At 42.9% G+C, this 19005-nt stretch overlaps 1 protein-coding gene across 1 annotated transcript in view; it reads left to right on the plus strand.

The window, feature by feature from the left end:
• PCSK7 (proprotein convertase subtilisin/kexin type 7) overlaps positions 1–19005 on the plus strand; it is a 1762277-nt gene that overhangs the window by 304639 nt on the left and 1438633 nt on the right. The window contains exon 4 of the mRNA XM_044080959.1: positions 13892–14057. Coding sequence (XP_043936894.1) covers positions 13892–14057 — 166 coding nt within the window. The remainder of the gene's footprint in view (positions 1–13891; positions 14058–19005) is intronic.

Raw genomic sequence — 19005 nt, forward strand, 5'->3', positions numbered from 1 at the left:
ATGTGGCGAGGACTCCTCCAGAGGCAGAAGGGGGTCAGACGGTGAAAGATGCCCCTTTAGGGGTAGAGGGGATTAACAGAATCAGGGCTCCAGAGATTTTCTCCAGTAGGCCCTATCAGCTCTCCTGAAGCGTTGCCCGACTGCTTTCCTCTGGAAGTAGTCTGGGTGCATTTCTCTCTGCACCAAACAGCCTGGTCCTCCATTACAGACTATCTATGGGTGCAGAGAATTATCACCAGAGGCTATCACATTCCCCTCAAATCCTTTCCAAGACCTCAATTCTCCCTTCCTGACGTACCACCCAGTTAAAGGGAGGAGGCAGCTTCCAAAATCAAGAAGCTTCTTTAAAGCGAGTCATCCAAAAGGTCACCCCAGATCAGTGCGGATTAGGGTTCTACTCCAGACTCCTTTTGGTACCAAAAAAGACAGTGGATTAGAGGCCCATCCTGGATCTCAGTCGTTTGAATGAGTTAGTCATACAGACCAAGTTCTGCATGGTCACTATTCAATCCATCCTTCCATGCCTTCGGGAGGGTGTGCGGATCTGCTCTATAGATCTCCGGGATGCGTATTACCACATCAAAATGGACAAACCCTCTAGGAGACTTTTGCGCTTCCAGCTGGGAGTCGGTCATTTTCAATTCAGAGCCCTGCCTTTTGGTCTCTCGACGGGCCCCCCAGAGTGTTCACGAAATGTCTAGCAGTGGTGACAGCTCACTTGAGACTTCACGGATTCCAGGTGTTTGCTTATCTGGATGATTGGCTCTTCTCCGCCCCCACCTAGCATCTCCTGACCAGGGCGCTTTGCTGCACTCTGTCTCTGGTGGAGTCTCTGGGTATTAATATCAAGTGGGAAAAATCAAACCTTCAGCCGTCGCAACAACTGGAATTCATAGGGGCTATGTTCAACACTCAGCTCGGCCTAATATCTCTTCCTCATCACAGGCTCTTAAGACTGAGAACACAAGTGCAAGTGATACTCGACTGCAGGAAAGTGTCTGCAAGGGAAGCTCTGCAGACTCTGGGTTCCATGGTGGCAGCCATTCCCATTGTTCCATTGGCCAGTCTTCATATGGGCCTGTTACAGTGGCTTCTTCAAACTCAGTGGATACACAGTCATCATCCCTTGAACGCATTAATCCTCATCACCGACCTCTGCAAACAGGATCTCCTCTGATGGATGAGAATGGATGAAAGTCTTTGGTGTTGCCCCTTTCAACCTCTTCATCCCAACTCCACGGTGACTACGGACGCTTCCCTGATAGGGTGGAGGGGGTCACTTTCAGGGAAAATCTGTTCAGGGCACGTGGTCTCCTCTAGAAGTTGATTTACACATCAGCGTTCTAGAGCTCAAAGCTGTGGTACTGGTGTTACAAGCTCTCCATCCTCTTCTTCCTCTAGGACCGATTGCTATCCACTCTGGCAACATGTCTGTGGTCTGGTACATCAGCAAGCAGGGAGGGACTAGATCTTATCCCCTTTGCCGCAAAGCTAAGAGAATTTGGCAGTGGGCGATAGCTTCCAACCGTTTTTTTATTGCTGCACACATCCCTGGGAGTTCCAATGTGATTGCAGACAGGCTGAGCAGATGCATCCTGCTTCCTCATGAGTGGTCTCTCAACCCGAGAGTGGCAGAAGAAATTTTCAGCCGCTGAGGCTGACCTTGCTGTGATCTGTTTACCTCCCCCTCCAATACGAAGTGCAGCAGCTACTTTGCCCTCTTTCCCCCACAGGGGGAGTCCCCGAGAGATGCTCTGACTCCCGATTGGCCCGCGGTCTCCTGTATGCATATTCTCCCATCCCCTTGATACCCTTGGTCTTGAGGAAAGCTACTCGGTTGAGAAGCAGAATGATTCGCATTGCTCTGTTGTGGCCTCGACAGGTTTGGTTTCCCTTCTTTCAGCCATACCTGCTCCGACCTCCTTGGATCCTAGACTTCTGTCAGGATCTCATTTCTCACCCCCAAGGGTTGTCGTCTCCAAATCTGACCACGCTCAAACTGACAGCTTGGTTGCTCCACTTCCGTTAGTAGCCAGGCTTGAATCACTCTCTTCTCCGGTACGGAATATTATTTTGGCCTTCCATAAATCTTCTACCAGAAAACTTTATAAAGACAAGTGGAAACGTTTTTCTTTGTGGGCACAAGAGCTGTCTCTGGACCCTGTTTCTGTTCCAGTAGTTATAGATGTTCATCGTGTTACCCTGCTGCAGTCATCACACTTGGGTTATCCTGTTGTCAGGCGGCCCCGCAGTTGGCCTGAATTCCAAAGTCTTGGTCCGGCGTCTGTTGCTGTCGCTTCTTCCCTGACGTCAGTGTACCAGGCGTATATAACAGGCAAATTTTCTTCAGTCTTTCTTGCCGCGCGGTTCCCAAAGCAGAAGCAGTTCGCAAGTGCCGGTCGGCCAACACCTGAGATTTCCGAATCGAATTTCAGTCCGAAGTCTTCAAAGCTAAGTACCACGTTGGGGAACCTTTTCTTGCCTCAGTCTGATGTCAGAACAAGTTAACAATTGTATTTCTTGTGGGAAGCAAATACCTCATAAGGACTTTCATTCTTATTGTATACCTTGCCTAGGCCCAGACCACGACGTCACTGGTTGTCGGTTTTGTGCTAGGTTCAATAAGCGAACTATAAAGCGACCCTTTGATTTCGCACGACACTACTTCGGTAGGAAATTTAATTGCACTATGCCATCGGAGCAACCGACTACCGGCGTGCATAAAACACACAAAGATAAAGACAGGCAGCCTACATCCAAGCCAGACTCCGAGGCCTCGGCTGGTCTGGTCGACGGTTCTCCAGTGTTCAGTGAGGTGCCTACGCAGCCCCTGGCGACCGCAGAATTGGAACACCAGACCACTTCGGATTCTCGAGCAGAGAGTTCTAGGCTGACGCAGCCATTTTCTTTAGACCCTACCGACAACATTGCAGAAGAAGCCGGTGCTGTGGAAACACCTTCGGTTACAGAAGGTGTCTTCAAACAGACTACTCTCACCATAAAATCTTATGCTAAGCTTAAGACTCCTCTCAAACCCAAAAAGACTGCACTTCAGTCTCCAGTTCAAGGCCCCATGCCTAAGAAACATATACTTAAAATGGCTGAAGATTTGATTTCTTTTATCAGGGGTTCCCAACCCCCCCCCCCAGACAAAAGGCCTAGACAGGAGGAGGATTATGCCGCCTCTGATCAAGTGTCTATTTCCTCAGGCTCCTCTGAGGAACAGGATTACTCCTTTCCCCCGTATGAAGATTCTGATGCTGAAGATTCCATTCCTTCAGCTTCTCCCCCTGAAGACTATTGGCTCCGAGAGTTTCTTTTACTCCCCCAGCACAGACCACTTGCTATCCCTCCAGTTTTAGACATTGTGGATGATGTTTACTTAGAATCTAGTCTAAATCCAGATTCTCTGCCTCCTGCTCCAGCCAAACCAGATAGATATTATAGAGTGCCTGACTCACACAAATTCCTTTACAAAAGCCCTGTTGCTGACCCAGAGACAATCTCCTAGGGTCCCAAAGGGGCCAAGGCTTCTATGGCTAAAAATCCTTTATCTTCTGAAAGGGACTCCAGGGCACTAGATAGGTGGGGGAAGAAGGTTTACACCTCAGCTACTCTAGCTATGAGAGCACTAAATTGTCAATTTCACATGCTGAAATACCAGCAATTCCTAATGTCTCAAATAAAACAAAAGATGAGCACGCATCCTCAACAGTCTGAATTCAAGGAAATGCAGGATCTCTTGCATGCAGCTGAACAGGTGGGCAAACATACTTTACAATGTGGATTTGATTCCTTGGAAGCTTCTTGTAGAGCAGCAGTTACTGGGTCTGTTATACGTAGGCATGCTTGGTTAAAGGAACAAACTCTGCCTGATCATGTCAAAGCAAAGTTACTAGATGCATCCTTACAGCAGGATGTTTTATTTGGGGTTAAAGCAGAAGAGGTTTTAAAGAAAATGGAGGATAAGGCAAAATCTATGCAGACGGTCAAAGATTTCTTACAGGTACAACCCCCACGCTTCAGCAGAAATTGGCCAACAAAAAATTGGTCCTTTCCAGCTTCTGACAGACCACAGAGGGGTAAATACAGACGCCCAAGGGGCAGAGGACAAGCACAAATCCCTTACAAACCTCGCCAATGGGGCACTGCAACACAGAAGGGAGGAGAAGACAGGTCCCAAACTACTAGAAGACAAACACAATGACTTACACCTCAAACTGCCAAGCAAAACTCTCTTGGCAGCTCCCTTGGGAGGAAAATTAACACTTTTTTCAGACAACTGGCGCATTGTCACAAAGGACAAATGGGTCCTAGACATTATCTCGCAAGGAAACAGATTCCATTGCCACACCTTGCCAAGGATAACAGGAATGCCAAACCTGCCACAAAATCAATGGGCAGAGGCTCAAAAACAAATTACAGCTCTCATGGACATGAGAGCCATTCAACTGGTACCTACACAGGAGCAAGGCCAAGGATTTTACTTAAGGCTCTTTCTAGTCCCCAGAAAGGACAATGCTTGGAGACCCATTCTGGACCTTTCAATTCTAAACACCTTCTTGCAAGTACCCAAATTCAAGATGCTAACACTACAGCAGCAAGTTTTCATGCTGGGCAAGAAAACTTGGCTAGTAACGTTGGTCCTCAAGGAGGCGTACCAGCATGTCCATATCAGACAAAATTGCAGAAGATACCTCCGTTTCATTGCAGGTTCAACCCATTACCAATTCTCTGCACTGCCCTTTGGCTTATCTACTGCGCCCAGGGTCTTCACAAAATGTCTGGCACCAGTAATTGCATACTGCAGAGAGGAATTCAAATATACCCATACCTGGATGACTGCCTCATCCAAGCAGAAAGCAAGGACATTCTCTTACAACATCTGACCTTTGTAAAACACCTTCTAAGTTGCCTAGGGTACACAGTAAATGAAAAGAAATCAAAACTAGTGCCCTCACAAAATGACATTCCTGGGTGCCAGCTTGAATAAAACGGCCCAGATGGCTTATCTGATGCCAGACAAACTACAACTAACTCAAAACTTCAAAATAATGGCAACAAAGACCCAACTCCCTGCAAGAAAAAATCTGCAGGCCTTGGGTTTCATGGCATCTTGCATACTACTAATACCATTTGCAAAACTGCATATGAGGAAATTACAATGGTACCTGAAAGGCGTATAGACTCAACACAGCCACTGCTTGGAAACAATGATACCTCTCATTCCCTGCCTTCAACAGGAGTTTCTATGGTGGTCACAGGCATGTCACCTCAACAAGGGTCATCCTTTCACCTTACCCCCAGCCAGGCAAACTGTGACAACAGATGCATCGGACTATGCCTGGTGGGCACACATGGCAGGACAGTGCTTTCAAGGCATATGGACTGCAGATCAATGGAATCTGTACATCAATCAAAAAGAAATGCTAGCTGTACAGAATGCTCTGACAGCCTTCAAGGACCTCTTACATCCAGGACAGTTTATAATAAGGACAGACAACACCACAATAATGTGGTACATAAACAAACAAGGGGGTACACACTCCTACCCTCTATGCAGGCAAGCGATGACCTTGTGGAACACAGCACTGACCTACCAAGTTCAATTACAAGCTCAATTCCTGCCAGGAAAAAAGAACACATTGGCAGACGACCTAAGCAGAAACATCATGGATCCCTACAAGTGGAAACTGGATCCACAAGTATTTGCAATGATAACTCAAAAATGGGGCCGCCCAGACATAGACCTGTTTGCCACCCCCCAAAACTATCAGCTATTAAAATTTTGCACAAGGACATTTCACCATCAAGCTTGGAAAGTGGACGCACTCTCATTCATTTAGAAAATGCTGACAGTATATGTCTTTCCTCCATTGCCCCTTCTCACAAAGGTGCTGCTGAAAGTCAGGATGGAGAGACCCCGAATGATACTCATTGCCCCAGACTGGCCATGCCAGCACTGGTACCCACTACTAAGGAACATGGCTCAGGGACAACCATGGATTTTACCACAAATTCATCATCTACTCACACAGCAAGGCAGTCAGATTCTACACAGCCAGCTCAAAACCTTAAATTTGGCTGCATGGCAAATCACCTAAGCAACCAGCCAGTTCCTCTTTCACAAGCTGTTATGGATGTCATTCTGGAGGCCAGGAGGCCCAGCACCAGGAAAGCCTATTCAGACAAATGGAAAAGATTTTGCGCCTGGAACCAAGCTAAAGGCCAAAATACCCTTCAGCCGGACATGCCTCAGATTCTACAACATTTAACTGAGATGTTACACAAAGGACTTTCTTTTTCATTTATTAAAATCCACGCCTCAGCTATTTCAGCTCACTACAGCATGGATCCTCCCTTATTTTCACATCCACTTCTAAGGCAGTATCTCAGAGGGGCCAAAAACATTAGGCCTCCCAGGAGAGCGCCAACACCAACTTGGGACTTCAATTTTGTTCTGGAAAAACTTACGCTGCCACCTTTTGAGCCAGCTTTCTCAGCTGACTTAAAGTTTATGTCATGGAAGACTGCCCTGCTGCTAGCAGTTACTTCAGCCAGAAGAGTCTCAGAGCTACAGGCACTAATGGCAGTAGAGCCTTTCCTGATTTTTCATCAAGACAGAGTTTCTGTACGAAGTAACCCCTCCTTTATGCCAAAGGTGGTATCCAGTGTGGCTCTAAATCAAACCATCCATTTACCCACCTTCTTTCCAAATCCACAGAACAAAGGAGAAAGACTTCTACATTCCTTGGATGTTCACAGGCAACTACGTTACTACTTGGATAAAACTAAAGTTTTCAGAAAATCTGACCAACTTTTTGTATCCTATGCTACAGCATCACAAGGAAAGCCTATCTCAAAACTGACCATTTCAAAATGGATAGGACATTGCATGTGTTTTTGCTACACCCATCATGGAAAACCAGTTCCTGCTAGCATAAGTTCCCATTCCACCAGGGCAGCAGCTACATCTACAGCCTTCCTCAGGGGGGGGTGCCAACCAAGGATATTCTGGAAGCTGCAACTTTGAGTTCAGTACACACCTTCACCAAGCACTATCACTTACCACTTTACTCTAAGACTAGAGCTGGCTTCACCACTGCAATTTTGCAGGGCCTTCTAGCCTCCTCTAACCCTGTTTGACTCCACCTCCCATCCTTAGCTTTGGGATTCTACCCAAGTGTGATGACTGCGGCAGGGTAACACGATGAATATAGTACACTTTTGTACCTACCATAAATGTAGATGTTCGAGTGTATACCCTGCTGCAGTCCAGGTTACCCTCCCTCCATCCCCTCTGACCTAACTAAAACCTTTCAATACCTTACATTCTGATACAACCTTTGTGGTGTATTTGCTTATAGCTGGAGGGATGTTTTGTTTGTGCTAAACTTTTATTATTGGTACTATCTACTGAACACCTTTGGGGGGGGGGGGCACCTGACATCTGGGGCAAGAAAAACTGAAGAAAATGGCGTTGGATGCCTCTTGTTATACCCCTGGCGCACTGACGTCAGGGAAGAAGTTACAGCAACCAAAGCCGGACCAAGACTTTGGAATTCAGGCCGACTGCGGGGCCGCCTGACTACAGGATAACCCAAGTGTGATGACTGCAGCAGGGTATACACTCGAACATCTACATTTATGGTAGGTACAAAACTGTACTTTCTTCAATACCTGACTGAGCTTTTCCTTACTGGGGCTTCTGCATCCACGATTTGAGTGCATGTAGTTGCCATCTCCAATTTCCATGATGGTTCAGACGGAATTCCTATTGTATCTTCTCATCTGTGTAAGGCCTTCTTGAAGGGGATTTTTAATTCTAGACCTCCCATTAGGCAACCTGTGGAATCATGGAATCTGTCTAGGGTGCTTCAAGCTTTGGCTCTACCTCCCTTCCAGCTGGCTGCAACCTGTGATGTGAAATTTTTGTCCTGGAAGACCTTGTTTCTGGTGGTGGTTACTTCAGCCAGATGTCTATCACAGCTGCAAGCATTATGTATTAAGAGTCCTTATTTGATTTTCCATAAGGACAGAGTATCACTTCACACCAATCCCACTTTCTTACCCAAGGTGGTTTCGGAATTCTCTATTAATCAGTCCATTGAGTTGTCCGTATTTTTCCCTAATTATACTAAAAAAGGGGAATACTGTCTCCATTCCTTGGATGTCCACAGACAATTACATTTCTATTTGGACAGGGCAAAATCATTTCGTAAGTCAGATCAGCTTTTTGTTGCCTTTGCGGGCTCTAGAATGGGATTGACAGTGTTTCAGGTTACCATGCCTAAATGGCTTAGGGATTGCATCTCCTTTGTTTATTCTCTGGAGGAGGAATCGGCTCCTGGCCGCATTAAACCTCATTCCACGAGAGCTGTGGCCGCTTTTGTTCATTTCATGCTAGGGCTTCCATGGATGACATTTGTGCAGCTGCCACTTGGGCTAAACCCCATACCCTTTATCAAGCATTACAAATTGGATCTGATCTCCAGGGGAAGAGCTGCCTTTGGCTCTGTGGTTCTCCATAATGTTTTTCCATGAGGGCCACCGAGATTCTGTAGTAGCTAGGGACTCTGTCCCATCAGTGAGAAATGGAAGAAGATTAACAACTTCAGATAAAGAAGTCATGTCTTACCGTAATGTTCCATCTGAGTTGTTGATCTTCTTCCATTCATCACACCCTCCCAACTTCCCCTGGCAAAGGTTCCTGGCGGATCTTCAGGTCATTTCGGTGTGTTAGGGTGTTTGCGCAGAGATGAACTCTGCCTTTATTTTTGTTTCTAATATGTTTCTACTATATGTTCTGTAAACTCGATCTGAGGTATGGGATGAAGGGCATTGTGGGTAGTAGCGTGGCTCGAGAGTTTGGTGTACGCTAGCTTGGTATTTGGCCGACTCTATTCCGAGGGTTCAGAACCGTACCCTTCAGTGATGAATGGAAGAAGATCAACAACTCAGATGGAACATTATGGTTAGACATAACTTATTTTTCTAGCCAACAGTTAAACCTGTCATATCCAAAGCTAAACATCTGTATAAGCATATCTAATAATAAAAAAACAAGTATATCTATCATAAAGTAGGATAATTTAAAAATAAGAAATTCACATCGACTGATTTTCTTCCTTATCTTTTCTACCCTTAAGAACAGGTTTTAAGGACACATAATAATTTGAGTCCTGGTGGTTCATGAGCAGCTAGTGACATGATACACCATAGTTCTTTTTGTTCTGTATTATTAATTATATCTCCAGCCCTAATTGTCTCTGTTATTGTATTGATGACTAAGAAATTAAAATAATGTCTATCTCCTTTTGTATCATGTGCTTAACTATAACTATGTGTTTCCTGTCTTTTTCTAAAACAATAATAATGATCTTGGATCCTTTCTCTTAAACGCCTGTTGGTCTTGCCAACATAGAATGCATTACAGCATATATAGGAAGCTAAATCTATCACGTTTCTACTCTCAGTTCGCGATCACCTTAAATTTATACAATCTACGTGTCAAAGGATGGGCAAAGATATTATTAATTTCAATAAACTGACAGAAGGGAACAGGCATTACATCTTCTTGTCCCTAGATTAAGCATAGGTCTGTCAACATGCTTATCTATATAGCAGAGCATTTGTTTAAGAGATTTCTTATTTTTATATATAAATCTGGGTTTATCTCCTACTATCTCTCTTATTTGATTGTCCGTACCCATAATATGCCAGTTTCGATCCAATATACTTTTAATCAATTTAGTATCTGTTGAATGCATCACACAGAAATTCAAATTGAATTTACCACATTCCATTTTGTTGGAGACCCTCTCCTTATTGGTAACAATGTGGTATTGTTGAAATCAGACAAATATTTGATGATTTTGAAAGAACAATGATTCAAGGGGGATTAGAATATTGAAAAGTATTATTTTTGGTTAGTTTAAATGCAGAGTGTTTGATAGGGTTTGGTGTGAATTCATGAGCAGGGTAATGTTTGTGTTTCTAAGTAGTGTAATAGAGTTAATAAGGAGAATGTGATTGATCAGAGGCAGAAGTAATGGTGAGAGAAGTTCTTTTTGACCTGGTGAGTCTGAATAGGGGGACCAGGCAGGGAGATGTTCTCTTTCCCTCTCCTAACCACAATGCATTTAGAGCCTGCAACAAAAAGGATAGGTAAAGTAAAAAGGTAGCTTTGTTTGTGTCTGATGTTATCTTGTATGTAACAATTCTGAGTATGACATTAGTGTTCTATGAGATGTTTTTAGAGATATAAAATAAATTAACATAAAATAAAGGCTATAATTTAAAATTATATGTTTACAGATGACTTGGTTTAACAGTACCCATATTTATGGGTGGTATTAAAAGATGAAGTATTTAGATGTCAATACTAATGTCTTTCGGCTGTTCCCGGTTAGGGGTTGCCACAGCAAAACTCCAGTCGGCTAATGATTGACAGTGGATTTTTTTACGGTGCCAAGTTGCCAGCCTAACCTTCAAAGCAGGCACACCCATTCACACACACACCTACCTGTATGTCTTTAACGTCACTCAACCATGGGGAGGACATGCAGACTCCACACAGAAGGCGCTCCAGCCAATAAACCGGAAAACCTCTTGCTGTGAGACAACAACGATAACCACTACACCACCGCTACCCATGAAGTATTTAGATGTATGGATTAAAAATGATTCTCTTGTTGCAGGTAAGCCATGTGGGAAGGGTGCATACTAATTGGCAGTGTATTCGTTTGTTGAAACAGGACTTATGTTTTTTAATGATTCCAGTTTCAAAGGCTGTCTGATTGGAGAATGCTTTAAATGTGTGGTGTTTGCTGTGTTTGTGAGTGTAATTTTGGCAAGTGTGCGTGTATGTGAAAGAAACTGTTGGTGTTTCAGATTTTCTGTGTGTGTGTGTGTGTGTGTGTGTGTGTGTGTGTGTGTGTGTGTGTGTGTGTGTGTTTTCTAATTTAGTAATACTATTACACTGGCAACCTTCAAACACTGGACCCCACCCAGTTTTGGTTCATGAAGGGCCGATCGTGTCTCCTGAACCTGATTGACTTAGAGTCAGTCTCCAGTGCCGTGGATGAGGGTAAGGCAGTCCACACAGCCTATCTGGACCTCGCCACGGCCTTCAACACCATCTCCCACTTTGGAATCGTAGATAAACTTACTAAGCTGGGCATAAATCCCTACGTCACTCGATGGGTTGCCAGCTGGCTTACTGACAACTGTAAAAGTAGCCAATTCCAAATCCAGCTCCAGGCAGGTGACAAGTGGAGTACCTCAGGGTTCAGTCCTGGGACTGCTCTTGTTTGGCATCTACTTCTCTGAAGTACAGGCCCAACACTAAGGACTCTGACTAACAAAGTTCGCAGATGACTGCAAACTGGGAGCCTTTATTAAATCCCCAAATGATGTGGATATTCTGCAAAATGGCCTTACAGAAACAGATGCTTGGTGGCAGAGCCATGGGCTCAAGCTCAGTGCCAAGAAGTGTATAGTTATCCCCTTTGCGAAAAACCATGTACCCGTTTATTACTACATAGGTGGCAGTACACTAAACACCGAAAGTGTGACAGTGACTTGGGAACACAGGTGGACAGTGGTCTCGCCTTCAATAACCACATCGCCACAACAGGAAATCCTTCTATGTGGCACACCTCATCACTAAGGGCTTTTCATCCAGAAAAAAGGAGGTCATTGTCCTACTGTACTCATCCCTCATTAGACCCATCATAGAGTACAACGCTGCATTTGGTATGTACCTCACAAGACATCTGCAACAACTGGAAAGGCCGCAGAAACACCTCATTAAAAGAATCACAGGCGTAAAGCAGATGCCCTATGCTGACTTACTAAAAATAACTCCAGCTGTACTCTGTCACATATTGTCTACTCAGAGGCGATCTCTGCTTAACATACAAGGCCATGTCAAACCCAGAGCTGTTGGACATGCTACACTTAAAGAAATCCCAATCCATCAGAGCCACATGCTCCAGGGACCTAAACCTTGTCATCACAATGAACAAAACATGCTGGAGGGATAGGTTCCTGACCAAAAAACTCCCCATACTCTGGAATAGACTGCCCATACATGTCAAGCAGAGCACCTCCTTGGCCCTCTTCAAAAGGAACCTTGACGACTGGATGAGAGATAAGAAATTTACCCCGGGGATCACATCAGTCACCCTGCTAGACAGGGGTCCAGGGAAGTAAATATTGCGGGAAGAAATAGCCAGAGAATTGTTATGGCTAGGCTTGTATAGGCCCTAGGGCCGCTAGCCTAGTACCAACCTATGAACCAATGGGTGAGTGCATGTAAGAGCTTATACTGCAGTATCACCTGACAGTGGAACTGAGGTTTTTTTTTTTTGCCTCTTCTCTCCTGGTGTGTAGTCTCTGAAATGGAATGTGCGTATTTATAGGTTATGCAGCCTCTCACATTGATTGATGGTGCAGTGGTGCTACCCCCCCCCCCCACTCCCCACACACACACAAATGCTTTTTCTACTGTTTTCTGTTACTTTTATTTTCAGTTTGAGCTGCTGTCAGTTAAATGTCTTCAGTGTTATGGGTTTTAGGAGAGTCTGTGTTCAATAATCAACGATGTACTCATGGGAGGAGACCAAGCAGAAGATTGTTTGAAAAAAAAATAAGCGATCAGCAAGTAATGGCCATAGACATGGATAGTAAGATTTAAGCAGGGAAAGTGCTTTTAGTTTTTTTGGACCTATATATATAGGCCAGGCATGCTTCTGCTAGCTAGAGGAAAAGTTGTGGACAAAAATTAATAAAAAGTTGAGGAAATTCCTTTGGGAAGGGGAAGAGGGCAAGAGTAAGGTCAGACCTGATCTGAAGGGATACTTTAAAGTTGCACAATAAATACTTATATATTTGTATAGATAATTCAAGCAGCATGGTGTAGAGCAGAAAGGAACAAGTACAATGAATGGAGAGAAGTTAGGATTTTGGAAGCAAGCTGTTAATGTCACTTAAGAATAAATTGTCTGGGCCATTGTATTTATAAACTGACATATTTATAAAGATTAAACCAGTGAGAGAGTGGAGAAATGAGATTTTGCCACTAGAAATACATACAACTAAAGGTGCCAGAAAATGAGCAAGAGATGGCAGGAAGTAACTGGAGGAAATTAACCACTTTATTGTTAGCAAAATGTTGGAATGGAAAAGTGATACAGTAGGATGAAGCCAAGCAGGTGTTTGGCCTGCAGGTGAGATACTATCATCTGTATCAGGAATTCTTGGTAGAATGTAGGAATGAGAATGAGAGAAGTGAATATTAAATGAAAGACCAACTCTGGTAAGGTTTCTAGCAGAACCAAGGACCAAACAAGTTGTTAAGAAAGGGTTAATTCATAAAGTGCACAAAATACTGAAATACGAGTCCATCAGATGCGATTTAAAAAAGGTTAAAGAAGAAGATTAGAATGACAAATTGCAAAAGAAAAAAAAATAATTTGTAAGGCCCTTACGTGTGCTATGAAGTCCAGAAGATTTGGGATATTTGCTCATTAGCGTCTACGTAGGTAATTTCTACCCTGAGTAGACATAGGAGGAAGCATGCCTAGATTGTAATTTCAACTTTTCATTTCAATATAATTACAAAAAGTGTTTTCCTATAAAGTGTTCGTACAAAACCTCCACTAACCTGAAAAAGACTTGACTCATTCAATTGAGTTATCTGCAGTGTCACAACATGGTAGCCAGTGAGTGGTTTAGCTGGTTATAAACTTTTTAGGATTATGGTGTTTAATTTCCATTTTTTTTCTATAATATTCACATTTTTCATTTTTATATAAAGTTTAGTGTCTTACATATTTTTGTTCATTTGTGTTACTATAAATTGGAAAACCATCTAATTGTATTTCAGAGTCCTGAAGGCAGTTATGACTTGAATTCGAATGATCCAGACCCTATGCCTCATCCAGATGAAGAAAATGATAACCATCATGGTACTAGATGTGCTGGAGAAATTGCTGCTGTGCCAAACAATAACTTTTGTGCTGTAGGAGTTGCTTATGAAAGTCGAATTGCAGGTATTGTATTATATTTTCCGAGGCAGTTAGCTGTGACTTAGAAAGATTGTTAATTTTTTACACCAGACTGCTGGTTATATTCTTGTAGTTAATGTTTGCTTGTATGCATTCAACCAGTTTACAAAGAATGCAGCCACACGTGAACCACAAGAGATCACTATCTTTACATACTTTGCTTGTATAGTTCTGAACCCATGATATTCAGAACTGGAGGAATTCTAGGAGCACATTTTATCAGTCAAATAAAATGACGCTCTTTTTATTTGTATTTACTGACACTTTTCTCTTGAGACATTTCTATGAATTCTTGCTGTCAGGCTCATTTTATCCACTACTTGTAGTTTGTATCTCTGACATCTCTCTCTAGACTCTGCCTAACCCAGTAACCTCAGTGTGCCCCTTCTTATATGGAGTCTCAGGAATGTAAATGTTAAGTTATCACAGTGGTCTACTTGTAGCAGAGGTCAGATGATGTGTGGGCTCCTATGATGGAGATGGTCTTAAATATGTACTATGTATTTCAGTAGTAATAGTTGTGATGCCCCTACAATGGCCCAGTTATCAAGGAGCCTTAATTCTCACCACTGGCAACAGCTAGGGGACATACACACTGGGAGGATTACAAGTACACAGACAGTAAAGTACAATTTCCCTTAAGAGCACACAGACCACAGTCAGTCTTGGGCTGGTTTCTCCCTCTTTCTCCAGATCCCCAATCAGACTCCCCATTGGCACAGCTATAGGATTGAGATTTCAGCTGAATGGTCAAGCCAAAATCTCCAGCACCCTCTCTGTCCAACCAGTGCTTTGTATGCCTGCCCAAGTAGCTGACACACACACACACTTTGAGATTTGATTTATATACAAGCACACACACCTGGGAAAGGCTGACTCAGGCTTACTAGCTATGCCCCCTTTTGCCCAGACTCTAAGGTAGTTATCACTGCCACCAACCACTCTTATCAGCTGCTGTAAGGCCCTTACAAAGGGTGTCCAATCCTACTGTGTAATGTTACTGTTATCCAAATGGTAGTCTGACCAAGCGCTAGGCTGTTAGAAGTGGCCTGTACAGTGTCACCAAATATATATGCATGTACGCTAAGAGCTTAAATATGTCTCTCAAATATCAGCCACAAAGATAGGTTTAAATATATTTAATAATAAATAATAAAAGAACACGACAATATTCAGAAAACAAAACTAACTTCACAGTAACTTAATTAATTTACTAATGATTTAATTATTTAATTAGTAATTTACTTTATAGTTACTTCAGAAAAAGCCACGGTGCTGCAGTGGTAGCGTTGTTGCCTCACAGCAAGAGGTTCTCCCGTTCGATTCTCGGCTGGAGCGCCTTCTGTGTGGAGTCTGCATGTCCTCCCCGCAGTCGAGTGGTGTTCGAAAGACATGCATAAAATGGGCGTGCCTTCATTGAAGGTCGGGCGTCGAGCTAGCACCTCGGCACCTGTAAAAAAAAATCTTCTGCCAATCATTAGCGGACCGGAGTTCCGCTGTGGCGACCCCTAACCGGGAAAAGCCAAAAGAAGAACTTTACAGTTACTTCAGAGTTCAAAATCACAGGAAATATTTTAAAACAACATTGCAGAACAGTCTCAAATACAGAAAACATCTAAACTAATCTTTACTATATTCCGAACTAGTTGCTTACTATTAGCAAGGCAAGTGCAGATGGTGATGAAGAGTGGATGTTCTTGCTTTGGTCCAAGACAAAATACAAAATGCACAGGCTTTCTGAGAGAGTTCCCAAATTAATATCAAACATTACTGCTGGGCCAGCTTGGATGATGTTTGTCACCTGACTTCAGTTCCCAGGCTAGACAGAGACTTAACAGAATTTAACACCTCTGTGTGAAAAATACATATCTGTCAGATCTTTGCAGATCTTGGAAGTCGTAAAACAATAAAACGCTTTTACGTTTGAAACCTAGTGATTATTTCTCGCCAATACAATACAAAATACTTCTAGCTCTAGACATTGTGTTTGCTACTGAACTGAAACGGAAAGATAACATATTTTGTTTATGGCCCAGCTATAAAGTAACTTAACCTCAACTATTCTTAAGTTTTGCAGGTTAATCTTCTATGTTACAGCAGGTTACACTGTGGATACGTCTTAGCTCAGTACATAACATGCAGTTCTATATAAATGGGTTTATAGGTGTGTACTAGGCTAAAGGCCCTGGGGCCTTTACAAAGCCAATCCATACGATTTTCCTGGCATCGTGCCACCCGACTTTAGTTCCCAGTGTCTCTGTCAAGTAGAGCCATTGGAGTTATCCCCAGGGTGAATTTTCTATTTCCCATCCACTCATCAAGATTTCTCTTGAAGAGGATCAGCGAGGTGCTCTGCTTGACATGTATGGGCAGTCTCTGGGTTATGAACCTGTCCCTCCAGTATGCTCTGTTGGTTGTGGCAATGAGGTTGAGATCTCTGGAGCATGTGGTGTGGAGGGATTGGGATTTCTTTAGATGTAGCATTTCAAACAGAGGTGGGTCAGACATGGCTTTGTAAGTCAAGCAGAGATAGCCTCTAAGTAGGCGATATGAGACAGAATAGTTGGAGTTTTTTGAGTCTGTCCATCTAGGACAAGTGTTTAAGGCCTAGGATCCTCTTTGTGAGGTACTTTTGCGACCTTCTCCAGTTGTTAGGTGTCTAGCGAGGTACATGCCAAATGGGGCATTGTACTCTATGACTGGCCTAATGAGGGAAGAGTAGAGGGAGACAATGACCTCTTTCTTCCTGGATGCAAAACCCTTAGTAATGAGATTGCCACTGTGGTCAGAAAGTCCTTCTATGTGGCACATGTGGTGATCAAAAGAGAGGTTGCTGTCAACCTGTGTTCCCAGATGTCTTATAATGCCTTCTATGTTCAGTGGACTACTATCAATGTGGTAATTCATGAGAATTGTGTTTTTCCCAAAGGGGATGACGACGCATTTTTTTGGCATTGAGCTTAAGGCCATGGTTCTGACACCAGACGTTGGTCTCAGTGAGGCCATTCTTTAGGATGTCTACATCACTTGGGGAGTTAATAATAGCTCCCAACTTGCAATCGTCTGTGAACTTTGTCAGCCAGGGTCCCTTTGCGTTGGCCTTGATGTCAGAGAAGTAGATACCAAAGAGGAGAGGACCCAGGACTGAACCCTGTGGGAGTCCACTCATCACTAGTCGGCAGTCTGACTTGGAGTCCGCTACTTTCACACTGTGGTTTCTATCTGTGAGCCAGTTTGCAACCCACCTAGTGATATAGGGGTTGATGCCTAGTTTAATGAGTTTTTCTGTGATTCCTGAGTGGGGAATGGTATCAAAGGCCTTGGCCAGGTCAAGGTAGGCTGTATGAACCACCTTGCCTTTATCCACAGCTCTGGTGACTGACTTGAAGAAGTTGACCAAGTTGAGCAGGCATGATCTACCCCTCACAAAACCAAACTGTGTGGGATCCAGAATTTGGAGATTCCCTATATCCTTGTTTATTAGGTCCATGATGATGCGTTCCATAGCTTTGCATATCAGACTCGTCAGGCTAATGGGGCGATAGTTTCCAGGGTCTGTAGTCGCTCCTCCTTTGTGGAAAGGGATGACTGTAGCAGTGTGCCATTCAGCAGGGAGTAGCATGATTAAGTAAAGGGATGTATATTTTATTGATGGCAGGTATTAGGGAATTAAGACTCAAAAAGAAACTGAGAAGTTTCTCGGCTATAGGTTTAGTGGTGATGTAATCTGAAAGCTGATGGAAGGTAAGTAGGAAGGAAGGGTTTTTTTTTCTATAAAGAAAGAGAGTTAAGTTGTCCTGTTATCTTCTCTTATTTTTCTGAAATGTAAGAAACAGACTAATTTGAAAGGAACAGAGTATGAGGATTATAGTCAAGATAGGAAGTAGTGAGGGTTTATTTGGGATATGAAAAAGATGAATTATAGAATAATGGGAACTTTTGGGGAACGGTCTGAGTATTTAAGGATGTAGTGTAAACGGTATGGGAGGGAGAAAGGTTGCAGTACAAATAGTTGCCTCATCATTAGCTGTAGTACTTTAATACATTTAATGTAACAGTGAACAATTTTATTTATTTATTTAGTGGTACAGTAGACAGTGCACTGTTAGGGCTAAACGTTTGTTTAATTAAAGCATGCAAGCTGTTTTTCACTTCTGCGAGGAGAATATAGATAAGATCAGATAGCAGTTTTGTCTAAGTGGGAACACATGATTTAGCACACACTTCAGCATAAGTAACCCTAATTTAAGAATAAGTAATGCTTGTTGGTACATTAGTCAATTTGGGGCATCTGCTCCTCTCTGTAAGGGGAAACGTTTTTTGAAAATGTAAATGGGTTCATGTGGTTAAAAGGTGTTGGGGTGCTGAAAATCTGTGTATTTTATTTATTTTTAAGTGCTTTAATTAAAGCAAGAAATATTGAAATTGTGATATAGATTCATATGGAGACGAGAAGAAGTAACTGCATTAAATGTCAGCCTGCATTAGTCTGTTTATGTAAGCTAAGAGTTGGAAATATACACTCAAAAGAACTGTCGTGGATAATAGATGGGAGTAATGGGTTTAAATCATAATGGTCACTGTGTCCCTATTATGGAATGTAAATGGCCTTACAGGTATAGACAGAAAGCAGTAGTGAATTGTCCTAAGAAATGTAGGGTACAAGTAGAAGCAGGAGACTCATTTGAATAGAAACAAGTATGGTTTGTGAATCTGACAGAGAAAGGATTTCAGAATGGGCAATTCAGCAGAATATTAGGGACAAAGGAAAGAGGGAGTAATAATGCTTTTTACTACATGATTTCTTTCTTTTTAATTTCTCCAAATCGTTTGGGTTTCCAATACCATGACAGGAATGCACCCCATTCTTAAGTCAAAGTACTATTAAAGTTCATGAAATTAGTATTGTTTCAGTCTTTGATGTCAGCCAAAA

This window comes from Protopterus annectens, chromosome 8.part0 (assembly GCF_019279795.1).
Source record: "Protopterus annectens isolate FY-2018-M chromosome 8.part0, PAN1.0, whole genome shotgun sequence".
NCBI lineage: Eukaryota > Metazoa > Chordata > Ceratodontiformes > Protopteridae > Protopterus > Protopterus annectens.